Genomic DNA, 15,290 nt, shown 5'->3' on the forward strand with positions numbered 1-15,290 from the left:
CCTATTTATCATGTTTTAAATGAGCTTTTAAGGCTGATGGATAATCAATTAAATATTTTCCTATTAAGGAATGGATCATGTAGAAGCTAGGTTTGTTTTAGGTCTAAGGTTAGGGTCATTAATGCACTTCATGATTTATGTGTTCTTCACTCCTTGATGCTTCATATCCTCTTGTATCTTTGGTATTCAGATTCTAAGGGCTTAATTGACTTATTGACATAAGACTCACGTGATTGACAAATAGGTACACAAATAAGTGTACTAACAGAAAACATCTACGTAGAAGTTTAGGGTTCCATGTGTATGGTGCTCCATTACACCAAACAAATGCACCCTCACCGGTACATATGTGCATGTAAATGAGTTCGTAGCTAATCTAAACCGTCCATCAAGAAATTCTAGTTTTAAATAGTAATTAACAAAATAAATATATATAAAAAAAATCACCAATATGATGAGCTTTTACACCAAAACCCTAGAAATCTCTCTCTCTCTCTCTCTCTCTCTCTCTCTCTCTCTCTCTCAATAGGGATATGGAGAATTCCTCCATTCTCTCCTTAAGAAGGGATATCAGAGTAAGGGAAGAGATTACTACCGATTAATCACATCTCTTTCTAATGCAAGTATTGATAATTTGACCTATTTTACAAATAAAAGAGTTTTACCACTTTTAAGGAAATTTTTACCATTTGGTTAGCTGACTGGTTTTTATTTTTTAAAGACAAAATTATATATTTAAACCCGTTCAATTATTTAGGTGGAGGGTTTATATGCATACTGCCTACATATAAAGTTTGGGGTTGTTACACATACATCAAGGTAGGCCCCTTGGTCCGGCACGCAGCACGTTGGGTGATGCTGGGGCCCACGCCTAATCCACTCCCATAGGATGAGCATTGGAGAAATGAGGATGTTGAAATGGATGAGTGGCGCGACAATGAAGGATAGAATTATGAATGCATGCATAGGTCAGGATAGGCAGCCAAGTCTTTGATCACAGCGACCAATTGGATGCAGCAAAAGATCTCCCCAGATACGCTGTTCGGAATAGTCTGTCTTGGATAACCTGCCTAGGGTATTCGGAATAGTCTGTCTTGGATAGCCTGTCTCGACACACATCATATCGTATGTTTGCAAAAAACACATTGGAATGAGAAAGGATCATGAAGCAGCGTGCGGAGCAAGTGTACATCAACACGTGATAACCATGAAAATATGGGTCTGATGAAGACATAGCTCGCTGCATCCCAATGATTGGCTGTCCTGAGCGTTCGCTGCCTCCCAATGGTTGGCTGTCCTGTATGAGATGTACAGGACATGTCCTACATAGACTACACAGTACCAACCTGTTTGCTACACACGAACAGGACATGTCCTACATAGACTACACAGTACCAACCTGTTTGCTACGCACCAACAAGCCTTTTCAGCAGTAAGCAAAATTGCCTGTCATCCTTGTGGGAAATGTCCTGCATAGGCTATATGGGACAGGTTCGTTGCATCCAAACAGGCCCTTTGGGTACTCCGCCAATTCACACACAATCAGAAATCATTTGCAGAATGGATTGCCAAGCTACATTCAAACATAACATACTACGGAAATGCTATTTTGATGCAAAGATTGGTAAGGACGGTTGGATTCACCTAATTTGAATTGACAAATCACATGGGGGTCCATGGAAGGAAGATCCCCCTTGCTCAGTAATCAGTTCAATCAGAGATAAATGAGATCACAATCATTTCATAGGTGGCCCCTACCATGGAGGGTCCATATCACAAAATTAGGCAGTCTGCAGTAACTAATGTGGTCCACAATACATACTTTGGGGTGTTTCGGGTGTTCAATTGGTGCCAAGAAGAATTCAGCAAAAAATCAGGGAGAAGACAGTTCTGGCAGGATGAAACCAACCCAAGTCAACAACTAACGAGCCGGATGCATCAGGGAATTTTTCTCACTAGATATGGAAATAAAAACATCCTTTTACTGAGTTTCTTAGTGTTTTCTTTAAAATGTCAAAAGATTTTTGCATAATTCGCTGTTAAGTTTCATACAAGTCGCAAATCGTTAATAATTCATCACAAAATTTTCAGAAATCAGGCAAGGAAAATCTCCTTATTTACCACAATGATTTCCCAAATCAGTTGGGAAATTTTCCTTCTCCAAAAATCTCACCGATAATTTGCTTCTTTTTTTTTCCCTCCCAAAAGTCTGAAAATTTTTGTTACAGAGGCTAGACTGAAGTCACCAAGTCTTTTAACCATGGCATATCTTGACGCATTCCATTGATCCTGGGACTTTCGGCCTATTGGCTAGGTTCTTAACATTGAGTATCAGGGCCAAGACCACATCCCACTGTACATATCCTAGAGGAGGCAACCTGTGGAAACTGGAAAGGGCAGACTGGGCCAAAGTGAGATCCACCATAAGATGGAAAGAGCTACCTAGCCATAGGATAGAGCGAGTGCCGCCAGAGTCGGCCACCGCAGAGGTCACCTGCAGGGTATGCTAGTAGGTTATGAAAACCACCCGAATGGTTTAAGGGCCTAGCTTGACGTATTCCACAAGTCCTAGGGCTTTTGGTGTACTGGTTAAGTCTTAAAGGAATGCAGATGGGAGATGAGCACAATAATCATTTCGGCCAGTAACCATTACTAGGGATGAAAATATAGTCCCTTGCAAACATGCCCGAAACTAGTGGATGGGATGGGAGTTGAAGCGGTGATCCTTAGCCAAGTCAGAAGGTGCAACATGCAAATGTATGGCTCTTAGCTGCTGAATATCATATGTTTGCGCTATGATCGAGAAATCCGAAAGTCTCAAATGGTGATGGTAACAGTAGTTTCTCTTTGTTTAAACATCAAATGCTCAAAGCTCATGACACACGTAGCCAATCATGGCAACAGATACAGAAGTAAACAAAAATGGAAATATGCGGTGATGATGCTCGTATCTGATACGAATTGGATTAAATTGCATCTTTAAGAAGTAAATAAATACCCCTTTTTACAAAGATAAGCTGACAACTGGGAATTATGTACACTAGGTTACAACTTGCGTAGCATCAGCATATCTTGGATTCCAAAAAATCAAGCATCCGGTCAGGTGGCAAGCGCATCGAACCCCAAAAAGGGGGGAAATTCAGATGCAAAGGTTATGATGGATATAACTGAGTATAATATATTGGAATTCCATCCACAACATGCATACCTGGGGAATGGTCTTTCAGGCCCATTTCACACCTGGACTCCCGCTCCGGCCAATGCAGCTGCCACCGAAGCAGATGCTTCTTCAAGCGTCCGCTGCTTCTTTACTGTGTTAAAGGCCTCAACAACATCACCAACTTCCCAGTCTGAGTAATCATCAACGCCGATACCGCACTCCAGCCCAGCATTGACCTAAACAAATGAAGTGATGGCATTTGAATAAAAGATGTGGCACATGCACAGGTTTTGTTTTTCTTGTTGATGAATAAAATTTGTCATCTTTCACTGAAATTTAATATTAAAAAAAAAAAAAAAAAAAAAAAAGATGCAAAGGTCGTCGAAGCATTTCGATCCGAGTGGCTAGAGAGGGGCTTGTGAAGCTGAAGCAAAGACTCCATGTGGCTGGGGAGAGGTTCACAAAGCTGAAGCAAAGGCCCTCAGGAATATGCTTAGAAACTTTTCTAAAAACTACACTGGAGAGGCAGTGGTGGAAGCATACTTGAATGTATTTCCTGGGCTACTTTGCAAGCCTCCAGGATAAACATTCTGTTTACCCGAGAGGCGGGTTCTATTGTATTTCGGTGCGTGCGCGCGCGCGCGTGTGTGGGGAATTCTGTCTCCCACCCTCCCTCATATTTACCGACATTGGCAGAGAGGCGATCTCACACATGCGGACACACAACTAATTGAACATGCAGGTAAGTATGCAACTGCTACTGTTCACAGCTCAGACCAGAAAATCAATGGCCATTTCCCAACAGAAAAAACTCGGCATGATACCAGCACTCACACACCTAGATATGTACAAGTATTGATGATTAATTAGAAAGGGAAATGTATTTAATGATGCAGTCTGCATACAGTTTGGCCTATTTTTCAGACATGTCATGTACCTTCTGAAGATTGCCTTGTGAGCAGCTCGCATCTACGATGGATGTTCCTCATTTCCCCATGCAAGGTGAGCAGATTTTTTCAAAGTGCACTCAAGTGAGTACACTTAGCATTCCTCAAATCAGTAAGAGAGGCCCTTGGTTGATGAGAATGCAAGACCGGCCTGTTTGTATACTGCCCCATATGTAGGCTTTTCTCTCTTTTTTTTCTTTTTTTTTTTAATACTTACGGCAGCAAATAATCTACTTTTTAATAAAAAGTTATTTTGGTAACCACCTTTGTAAAAGTAGCTTATTAGCTTAGACTTGCAGCCATAAATTTTTATTTTTTATTATTATTTTTTTTTAAAGTGCTTTTTTACTTTATAATTCTTTCTCATCTCTCCATTTGATGGATGGTCCATGTCAACGGGGGCCCACATGATGGACAATCCTCATCGAAGGTGGGGTCCACACGATGGACGTTCCACATCATAGGTGGAGACCACATGATGGACGATTAACATTATGGACGACCCCACATAATGGATGGCCCACATCAAGGTGGGCCCACATAGTGGACAGTCCTTGATGATGAATGGCTGACATTCAAATAGGGCCCCACATGATGGATGGCCCACTTTGAAGGTGGGCCCCACATGATGGATGGTCCACATCAAATATGGGACCCTAATAATATATGGCCCACATCCAAGGCAGCCCCCGCATGATGGACGGCTCACCGAAGATTGGGCCCACATGAAGGACAGTCCACATCAAAGGTGGGGTACACATGATAGGCAGTCAACAGGCCCCACATGATGGGCAATTAACATTGATGGTGGGCCCCACATGATGGAAGGCCCACATCAAGGTGGGCCCTGCATGGGGCCGTTTGGATGGGAGTAAATGGAGGTAGATTATAGATATGAATATCCATATTGTACCGGCCGATACAGCTGTATCATATCCGTACCGGCACGAGGCGATATGCGACATGGGGCGTATCAGCCCGATATGAAAAAAAAATTGACCTGTATCGGCCGATACAGGCATATACGCCCATAAAAGCCCAAATTTATTTTATTTTCAAATTTTCACTAATGTCTCCTCTTCTTTTTGTCATCTAAACCATGGAAGAAGCTTAAAAACCCATTTTAGGCTAGATCTAGACCTATTTTGGGATCAAAACAAATGATTTGAATGGAATTCAACAAATCGAAGCGAAGTGGACCATTATGAGAAAAATCAGAAAGGAGGGTAAACCTTTACTTTCATTCTAATATTTTCATTTTCTTTTTACTGTATTTCAATGTAATAGGCCCTAGTTCACCAAATCATGCTTGATTTGTGTTCAATTAAGGGCCATTTAGTTGACATTCAACAAGTCAAACCAATCTCATCAAAGAATGGTCCGATACACCATCATATGCATGTACAAAATACAAAAAAAAAAAAAAAAAGAAATGGGATTGGTTCTTTAATATCCTAGTATTCTCTTTTTTCCATGATATTTTCCTTAATTCTTTGGTTTAAAAAAAATAAAAATAAAAATTGTCCGATACAGGCCGATATGGCCCCAACATCGATGAATCGGGAGTAAATGGAAATAAATGGTATTTGAGGTGTGTTTGGATGAAAGTATATGAAATGAAATGAGAGTAAATGGGCATGTAAATGAAATCCACCCAATGAAAGAGGATTTGGAAGTAAATGAAATGCCTTTTTGAGTTCCCTTGGAGAGTTGCACGAGTAAACAAAGGTGGTGTTACACACATGGCATACTAATGATACTCTAAAACAATTCAATTACTGACTAACATCACTAAAATCACACCAATAGAATGATCTAAATCATCCAAAGGTTGGCCATCTAAATGGATAGCTAAAAAACATTGGCAAGTTGCTGGTTTGTGATCCTTATGTTTGTAGCCCACCTGAGGCTCAAAATTTTCTCAATTTTGGTGAAAGTATATATTTCAATGGCATTATTACAATCATTCTGCTAAATATCACAGATGTACACTAATTTGAGATATTAAAGTTGATTTGGAATATCACATATCTTCTTGTGAATATATTGACAAATTCCAATGCATTCCAATTAGGGGTGTACATCGAGTTGAACCGAGTCGAGTTGGCCTCTGCTCGACTCGGCTCGGCCACTGGCTGACCTCAGCTCGAACTCGGCTCGGCTCGGTCCTCGAGCCTGGCTGGCTAGCTCGGCTCGGTTCGGTGAGCAGCTCGGGCCAACTCGAGCCAAGATTGAGCCGAGTTCGCCATTGAGGCATTTCCACAAATACCTGGATTGCAACTTCAAAACCCATCTGTATGAGAAACAAAAGCAATGGTTTTACATGTATTTTATCAAACACCTTCTAAGCAACATAAAAACCAAGAAAAACCAAGAAAAAAAGGGTATTTCTTTCATGTACATACCTTCCTTGCCACCAGCCAAACTTCGTTGAGTCATTTTATCAAACACTTGGTGAGCAACATCAATGGCAAAGTAACCAAGTCACCGAACTGGTTCGATCCGAGTTCGATTCAAGCTAGATTCAAGCTAGATTCGATCCAAGTCAAGTCGAGCTGGGGCCTGCTCGAACTCGACTCGAACTCATTTTCGAGCTAAAAAAATCAGCTCGACTCGGCTCAAACTCAGCTTCGAACCGAGTCGAATCGAGCTTTTTCGAGTCGAGTCGAGCGAGCTAACCGAGCTAGCTAGGTTTGTGTACACCCCTAATTCCAATTCTTCCCATTTACTCCCATCCAAAAAGAATATTTGGATTTGAAATGCATTTCATTTACTCCCATCTAAAAACAACTAAGTAAGCCACTTACTCCCAATTCATTTACCTCCAATTCCATTTCCCATTTACCTCCATTTACAAGCTCCCAAACAAGCCCGAATGGACGGTTCACATCAAAAGTCGGCCCCTTATGATCAATGGCCTACATCCAAGGTGGGCCCTTGCATGATGGAGGCCCACTTCGAAGTTAGGTCCTGTATGATGGATGATCTACATACAATATTGTTTGACATGATGGATGGCCCACATCCAAGGTGGCCCCGCATGATGGATAGCCCACATCGATGGTGGGCCTTGTGGGGTGGATGGTCCATATTGAAGGTAGGCCCCACACGATGGACATTTCACATTGAAGACAAGGCCAAGGTAAGCCCAACATAATGAACAGTCCACATCAAAGGTTGGCCCTAGATGATGGAGGGTGGCTATTAATGTTGGACCCCACATGAATAAGTACAAATTGGAAGAAATTTTAATGAAAGATTAAAAAAAAAAATGGAAGAAAGAGAGGAGAAAGATTGATTGAAGAGATTTAAAAACTACTTGTGTGATGTTGGAAACCAAACAAACTTTTCTACTATTTGGTTGATAAGTATGTTGTTTACAAACATACTTATCTACTGAATAAGTAGAAACAAAGATAAGCTACTTGAGGCATGAGTAGCTTAAGCAAAATGACTAACAATCCAAACAAGCCAAATTTAACGTATAAGAATTTGCTAGGACCATTCATCTATCATGAGACCTGAAGAGCAGCAGTTTGGAAAATCAGCTTTAGAGATGTACCTCTTTGACCATTTCCTTCACCCGCCTCAAAGAATCAAGACTGCCAGTGTAAACAGTCTTTCCATTTCGGATGATGCGGACACCACAGCCCTTCACTACCTTCCCTTCTGTCACCATGCATCCACCAACCTTCCCACTGCCACTACTAAATACAGCTCGGACATCTGCAGATCCTATTGGTATTTGTTCCTGCCCAGACATGTAAGTGGTAATTTTAAAATGCTTATGTCACATTTGCAAATGTGTGGGGCATGGACACCCTAAGCTTGTGGTTAGGTACACCCCATTTTTCTACTTTCAGTATTAGCCTGTGAATGATGATGATGATGATGATGACGACGACGACAAACAATGTTATTAGAGTTGTACTGCAAGCGTATTAATCTAATACCAAAAGTAGAAAAAGATAGGGTACACTTGTGAAAGAAAAACAAGGAGGACGAGATATCAGTTCCTTGAATTTAAATGCAAAACGAAATGATTTCTGATCCAGTAGATTTGCAATTCAGTTCACCTCAACAGGCTCCAGGAGTCCCTCCATGGCATTCCGCATCTCATCGATAAGTTCATAGATGATTCTATATGTCCTAATCTCAACACCCTTGTGATCTGCATAGCTCTTTACTGAACCTGGCACTTTGACATTGAACCCAAATATAACAGCCTTAGTGGCAAGGGCCAGATCAACATCACTCGTGGTTACATCCCCTGGTGCATGCAGCAAGAATTTCAGTGTGACACTTTCCTGAGGGAGGACTTGAAGGGCTTGTCTGATGGCCTCAATTGATCCCTGACAGTGACAGAGAGGTTTCAAGTCAGTCGCAGCACAGAATGCCAGGTAGCATTTGGATGTGACCAAACAGTGACTGGAGGGTCTTTCAAGGCAAAGAAGTGCAATTTATGTACGAAAATGGAGCATCTAATTGGTGGGCCTCCACTTTCCTGAATTTTTCACCCCAAACCATAAGTGAGATATGCGCAGGGAGGTCCAAATCATTCCTCACTTGTGTTTTGACATGAGTATCATGTTGGCCTTGGGAACTGGGAACTTCCAAATATACACTTGGACATTGATAAGTGAAAGGCAAAGGAGGTATAGTTAATTTCCAGCATATGTTGCACATTATTATATCACCGTAAAAGGCATACCTGGACATCAACCTTCAAGATTATATTCAGTTGATGCATATCCAAACCAGACTGCTTTCCTGCTGAAACTGCAGATGCGATTGACGAAAGCGTGACCTTCCCTTCCCCAGCCTTTGCAGATATCCGCTCAACCCGTAATGCTTCTGCACGTGCCTCTGCCTTTTCGCGTGCAAAGTCAATGGAGTCAACAACCTCAAATTCATCACCAGCAATTGGAACATTGTTCAAGCCAATGACCTGCAGTAGCAAATGGATAAGGGAACAAATACTGAGAAAATATAGTCACAATAAGTGGTCAAAAAACAAAGAGGGTAAAAGTACAAGATGCAGTTCTATGTAAATAATAGCACAAAGACCAAGTCATAGACAACAAAAGGACCTGTAGAATTCAATTTTTCATAGAAAATTTAGCTTCCACTCTCATGTTCAGAAAGGTTTAGTAATGTTCCGGAAAAAGTTGGAGTGATGATTGGTAAGTATATTTGAAAAATAATAATAATAATAATAACAATAATAATAAAATAAATAAAAGAAATAAAACCTGCACAGCTGTAGATGGACCAGCTTCAGCAACTTGACTTCCCCTGTCATCAAATAAAGCCCGCACCTGCTCATAAGAGAAATTCATAAGGATGACAAGTTAAAACTAGCAAACAATGAAGCATATAAATTTAGCCCAGATAAATGGTTAAACTGATCTTATTGGAAATTACATGAGTCAGAATCATTGTTGTTGACTGACCTTTCCAAAGGCTTCACCACAAACCACTACATTGCCTCTTTTGAGGGTACCCTTCTGCACAATAAATGTGGCTACAGGCCCTTTTGATTTATGAAGACCTGCCTCAATGACAGTGCCCTTCGCATTTCTGTGAGGATTGGCCTTCAACTCTTGCAACTATACAATTAAAACATAAGTGCACAAGTTTAGAATCTTTTGATGGAAACAGGACAAAATGAATCTGAGGGCCTTGAATTAACACTAGAAAGCAGCAAGGACACAAGAGGTGCTCAGTGATTCATAACGAAAAACACCAGTCATTGGATGAAGTCTAAAACCCTCCTATTATTACCTCAGCAATAAGCATGACAGTTTCTAGCAAATCATCCACGTTCTCCCCTTTAAGAGCACTGATCTGGAGGAAATGAATAGAAAATCAGCTCCTGGCAAGAGATTGGAGTATCATACATCTCTTTTGTATATTATAGGGGGGAGCACAACCTGAACCATAGGGGTATCACCACCCCAGTCTTCTGGCATTAGGCCAGCAGAAGAAAGTTCTTGCATTACTCGCTCTGGATTAGCTCCATCCTTATCTATCTGGAAAAATTGAAGAGCTAGATATAAGAGTAAGTAAATATCAAAACCATATCCGAAGTAGAAGTGCTAATTTAGAGAGCAAACCTTATTTATAGCTATTACAATTGGCACCCCAGCTGCTTTGGCATGAGCTATGGCCTCATTTGTTTGAGGGCGGACACCATCATCAGCAGCCACCACGATAATAGCAATGTCGGTCACTCTTGCTCCTCTTGCCCTCATTGCACCAAATGCCTACAGAAATGGATAGAAAATACCATATCAGTGCACAAATGTTAGCCTGATACACTTTATAACTGAAGTGGTTATGATACTCAGCACTACTAGGAAATTTAGTCTATCGTTCACTACTCAGCCCTACACGCTTGTCTTTAATGGTTCCATAGAAATTCAACAGGAAATTTTCCAACTTTTGTTTTTTGAAAGGTAACACTACCAGAAGTTGAACCCTGGATCACTCACACACTACACTGTCTCCACCAGCTCATCTAAGGAGCGGGAGATGAAAATTTTCAGGAGTTCTGAATCCTAGACAAACCATAAGGGGTCGTCTGGCAACCTCGAATTTGGGAATTACCTTAAAAAATCAATTTCAGTGAGTGGATCCCCTAAGAATTGGACTCTCATGGTCATGTTTGCAACCTGGAATTTGATTATGGAGATTGGGCCTGGAATTGGTAAGCAATTCAAAAATCTGCTGTTGGGCTGGAATTGATAAGCCTGGAATTTGCAACCCACCCTTTGCCCAAGAATTCGAAAATGGCCTTTTGCTGGAATTGGATTCCAATTCTCACATTTTAAGACCTCCAAATGTAGGAATTTGCCCAAAGCATTGGAATTTGGAAGACACCCCAAATTCCAGGGTGCAAAAGACCCCTAAAAATCAATGAAATGAAAAAAAGCACCTAATTGCAACCACTGTTTGAAATATCAGTATCGCATTACGTATCGCACCCTTGGGATGCAGATATGTATTGGTTATCGCATGGGATATATCATTTGTATGATTGAATCAGGTAATTTATCGCACTTTTTGGAAAACATTAGGAAACATTGGGGAAATGGTTGAATTTTTCAATGAAACTTCAGGGATTGTTAAAAAAAGACCTTTATACACACTTTTAAATCATACCATCTCAAAAAAGAAATGCACATAATAGGTTTCCTTTGTATAGGGTCCTAAGCTATGCATTGTCTGACTGAATTAATGCAACTATATTCAAATTGAATGCAATAACATTTAGAGTGTATCTAATAAACATTTCATCAAACACTCCTAAATACTAAGAAATTAATATCAATTGACAACTAGTTGAAGGGAAATTTAAATAAATTTAAAAAAAAAAAAAACAAATTAATATTCTAATATATATATTTTTTATTTCATGTTTGGAATGCAACATTGCAAGTAATATGGGAGAAATTGGGAAAATTTCGAAATGTCCTCAATTTTTCCCAAATCGGACCACCTATATTCAAAATTTGAAATTAGTAAGTGATGATCATTTCATCAAATATTCCTAAATACTTTGAAATTATTCTTAATTGACAGCTGGTTGATGGAAAATTTTGAAACATGGAGAACAAGAAGAACCAATAGATATCGAAATCAAAGCTCCAACTCCATAATTTTTCATGCAAAACATGAAAAACCAATGGATTTTTAACCATTTGATACTGATTTAACATAATTTCAAAAACAAAAAAGGATTAGAAATTGAAAATGCTCACTAGATCAAACATGTGGGACATATCGGTACTATCTACACGTTTCGTATCACATAAGTGGAATACAAGATATATCGTGGGATATATCGGCCGATATCGTCGATATTTAAAACATTGATTGCAACCAAACCAGTAGTAAGAATTACAAAAGACTTGAAGTGATTTACCTCATGGCCAGGTGTATCGAGAAAAACACATGGTTGAAGCTTTCCATCAACAGGAACATGCACCTTATATGCCCCAATTCCTTGTGTTATCCCACCTGCTTCAGATGCAACCACCTGCAAAAGCCTAGTGGTCAGTCTTTCCTTCATAGAACACCAGCACTAGTCAGGGAAATAATATAATACACAGAAGAAAGAAAGAAAGAAAGAAAAAAAGGAACCAAAAAAATGGCATGGGATAACTAACTCGATCTATGCATCTAACTTGTAAAAAACTGAAGTAGAAACACAATATGTGATCTAGCTTCCGAAAGTACCTTGCTTTTGCGAATGTAATCCAAAAGAGTCGTCTGCCAAAATGGAGAAAGACAAGAATATCTTAGTAAACTCAATGTTATGGATTGGTATTTTCTATTCAAATATCAAGCAAAATTCTGTCACCTGTAATGGGGTGAATAAAGAGAAGGAAAATACAAATTATTGACCATTACCTTTCCATGATCGACATGACCCATTATCGTAAGAACTGGAGGCCTATCTTCTAGCATGTCCAAGTCCTCCTCATCAAGAACTTCCTTCTTTCTTGCCATATCTTCTACTTTAACAGCAGTAGTTTCTATGACTTCCACATCATATTCCTTACATATCATTTTGACCATGTCTTTGTCCAATGTATACACTGCATCGGACTTAATCCCCTTAGAGAACAGATAAGAAAAAATATCGGCTTCGCTGACAGCTAAGTTGTAAGCCAGGTCCTCTGTCAACATTCCTTCTTCCCCCACCTCAAGAATTTCCACTTTAACAGGAGCTGCATCCTTAGCTGCCTGCAGTCTAGCTGCCTTGCGACTCGCCTTACTCCACTTTCTGCCTTTCCTCACCCCTGGTGCTCCAGGAATAGAGACATCACTAAGCTCCTCGTCGGGGATCTTGTCATCATTGACCAATCGCCTCCGCAGACCCCCAGTTGCACCAGCTTTCTTGCGACGCTCATCTTTAATCTTTGAGATGACAGAGCTTTTCACCGGTTTTGGTGGAGCCAAAACGGCTTGTGCCAGCAAAGGATCAACAACTGGCTTCTTGGAAGCAAATTTGTCTATGAGAATTGGCTTCCGTTCTCTTGTTTGCGGCTCGGCATCTGTGCCCTCAGAAACTGAGGCCCTTGGAGCAGCACCCACATCCTTCAAAATCACAGGTTTCTTAACTACAGGAGGAACAGCTACAGCAGGTTTTGCTTGAAGCCTTGGCTGCACCTTTGAAGGTGGCTGAGGAATACGAGGTTGAATTTCTGCTTTCTCTGCCCCATCTGTCTTGAAGCCCTCTTTCTCAACCTTAGGCACCTCTTTAACAACCTTCTTTGTGCTTGCAACTGGGTCACCCTTTGTCCAAACATTCTTCAATGTTTTAGACTTCGAGGCCACCTTTGGATTCACGGTTCTACCTACTCTAGAGTTAGCATTTATAACTGATGCTGACTTACCATTGACACTGCTACTACTACTCTCTTTACTATCCAATTTTCTCAAATTCACAGCTTCCAACTTCTCCGCCTTCTCCAAGACCTCCCCAAGCGACTCAATCACCCTATCCTTGTCCTCCACAATCTCTGTCTTATCACCTGGAGAATCCCTAACGGGCTTTGCTGGGGCCCATGGAATTGAAACTTCAGCCTTTGGTCGGGCCTTTAAGACAGGCCTGGGAGAGGGCTTCAGGATGAGATCTGCGTCATCGTCTTTGCTCCCCCTAAACGCAGTAGATTCTGAGGAAGCTGAATTCTCCAACTCAGCGATCAATTCTGTCGTTATCGTACATCTACAGACCGATGTGCAACCCCACTTCCGCCCACCCAAGGAACTACTAAAACCAACTCCCTTAACTAACGAAAATCTCCGAATTACTGCTGGAGAACCATCGAAGGAGACAGACGGGTTTGGCCTCGCACTTCCCAGTGTCGCCAGGGAAGCAAGAGAAGCCATGGCTACTCACACTAACTCCAACATCAACACAATAAGAATCGAATTTTCCTAACCTAAATACCACTGCCACCACCTGAATTTAATCCAAATTTTGCATTTTCTTCCCAACTTCAATCTCAAAGCTCTAATTTTTTTATAATTGGATAATGCTTCAATGACAGAACTTTTCAGAAATTCAATAAATAAAAATGCAGATTTCTATAGAATTCCCTTATTTTCCAAGAGCTATATAAACCGAGGCACTGAAGTCCAAACAGTGGAATTTTCTAATAAATACAAAAAAAAAAATAAAAGACCCTAAATCGATTTCTGTGTGGAAATTCAGTTAACTGAAGAGGAGAAAACCCACGATTTCCGGAAAATGCAAACCCTAGATGGACTTCGAGTACGGACAAGCCCTAGATTATTAGATAGTCTCCTAAAAATCTTGGGAATTACAGAGCGGAAGAAGGAAAAGAAACAATGAAAGACCCTAATTTCAGACAGAGAGAAAAGAGCTTACCTCAGAGAGAAAAGCTGCGTATGGAAATTGGAATTGGTTTTCTTTTTCTTTTTCTTTTTTCGTTTTAAAAGGGCAGAGAGAGAGAGAGAGAGAGAGAGAGAGAGAGAGGAGTTCTACGATAGTCAGGCAGTGTATGTCGCTTGATACGCAGGCACTCAGAAATTGTCCACGTGGCATATATTAACTCAAATAAAGCCGACTAGATTTTGAAGCCCACTGTCTCCAAGTGAAGTTCCCAAGATCAGATTGGCTGAACAGTTCTAACCTCTGATTCATGGACACATGTTTGTGGAATTACGACTATTGGGTACTTTTCATTTTTGACCGTCCAATAGGTGTCCACCGATCCAATATTCATATTACTAAATGAGCTTAATTTTGGGTTCATGATTCATTTAAAATTAATACCGTAATTTGGACGGTTTAATTTGAGTACTTGTAGTCACCTATGCAATTTCTAAGGTAATTTCTAATGGCCTGCGTATCATCCATGAGAGTCTGCCGGAGTATAAAAGATTTTCTTGGATGGAAATTGGTGGCAAAGGTTCGTTTGTGTGGCTATTTCTCGTCTCCTCGATTTTATGTGACGATAAGGTTTTTGAAAGTATGCAAAAGAGAAAATTTCATTCACCATTTTCATGGACCCGAATCCTCATGCAGTACAGAGCATAAAACACCCCACCGCTGTGGGCCCACCATATCATATACGTAAAATCTACTCCGTCCATCACGTTTCGTCCTGGACTCTACGTCCTGGTGGAAAAGAAAATTGCCCAGATCC

At 40.6% G+C, this 15,290-nt stretch overlaps 1 protein-coding gene across 1 annotated transcript; it reads right to left on the reverse strand.

Annotated features, from left to right (window-relative positions):
- Positions 1 to 2,825: 2,825 nt before the first annotated feature.
- Positions 2,826 to 14,558, reverse strand: LOC131243323 (translation initiation factor IF-2, chloroplastic). The gene is given in 12 exon segments (XM_058242580.1): positions 2,826 to 3,396; positions 7,670 to 7,858; positions 8,184 to 8,459; positions 8,819 to 9,055; positions 9,360 to 9,425; positions 9,561 to 9,716; positions 9,892 to 9,954; positions 10,041 to 10,139; positions 10,224 to 10,373; positions 12,035 to 12,148; positions 12,349 to 12,381; positions 12,523 to 14,558. Coding segments are annotated over 12 exon segments (3,054 nt in total). The 5' UTR covers positions 14,032 to 14,558; the 3' UTR covers positions 2,826 to 3,234.
- Between the last annotated feature and the right edge of the window lie 732 nt (positions 14,559 to 15,290).

The sequence above is a fragment of the Magnolia sinica genome, chromosome 1, assembly GCF_029962835.1.
Source record: "Magnolia sinica isolate HGM2019 chromosome 1, MsV1, whole genome shotgun sequence".
Taxonomy (NCBI): domain Eukaryota; kingdom Viridiplantae; phylum Streptophyta; class Magnoliopsida; order Magnoliales; family Magnoliaceae; genus Magnolia; species Magnolia sinica.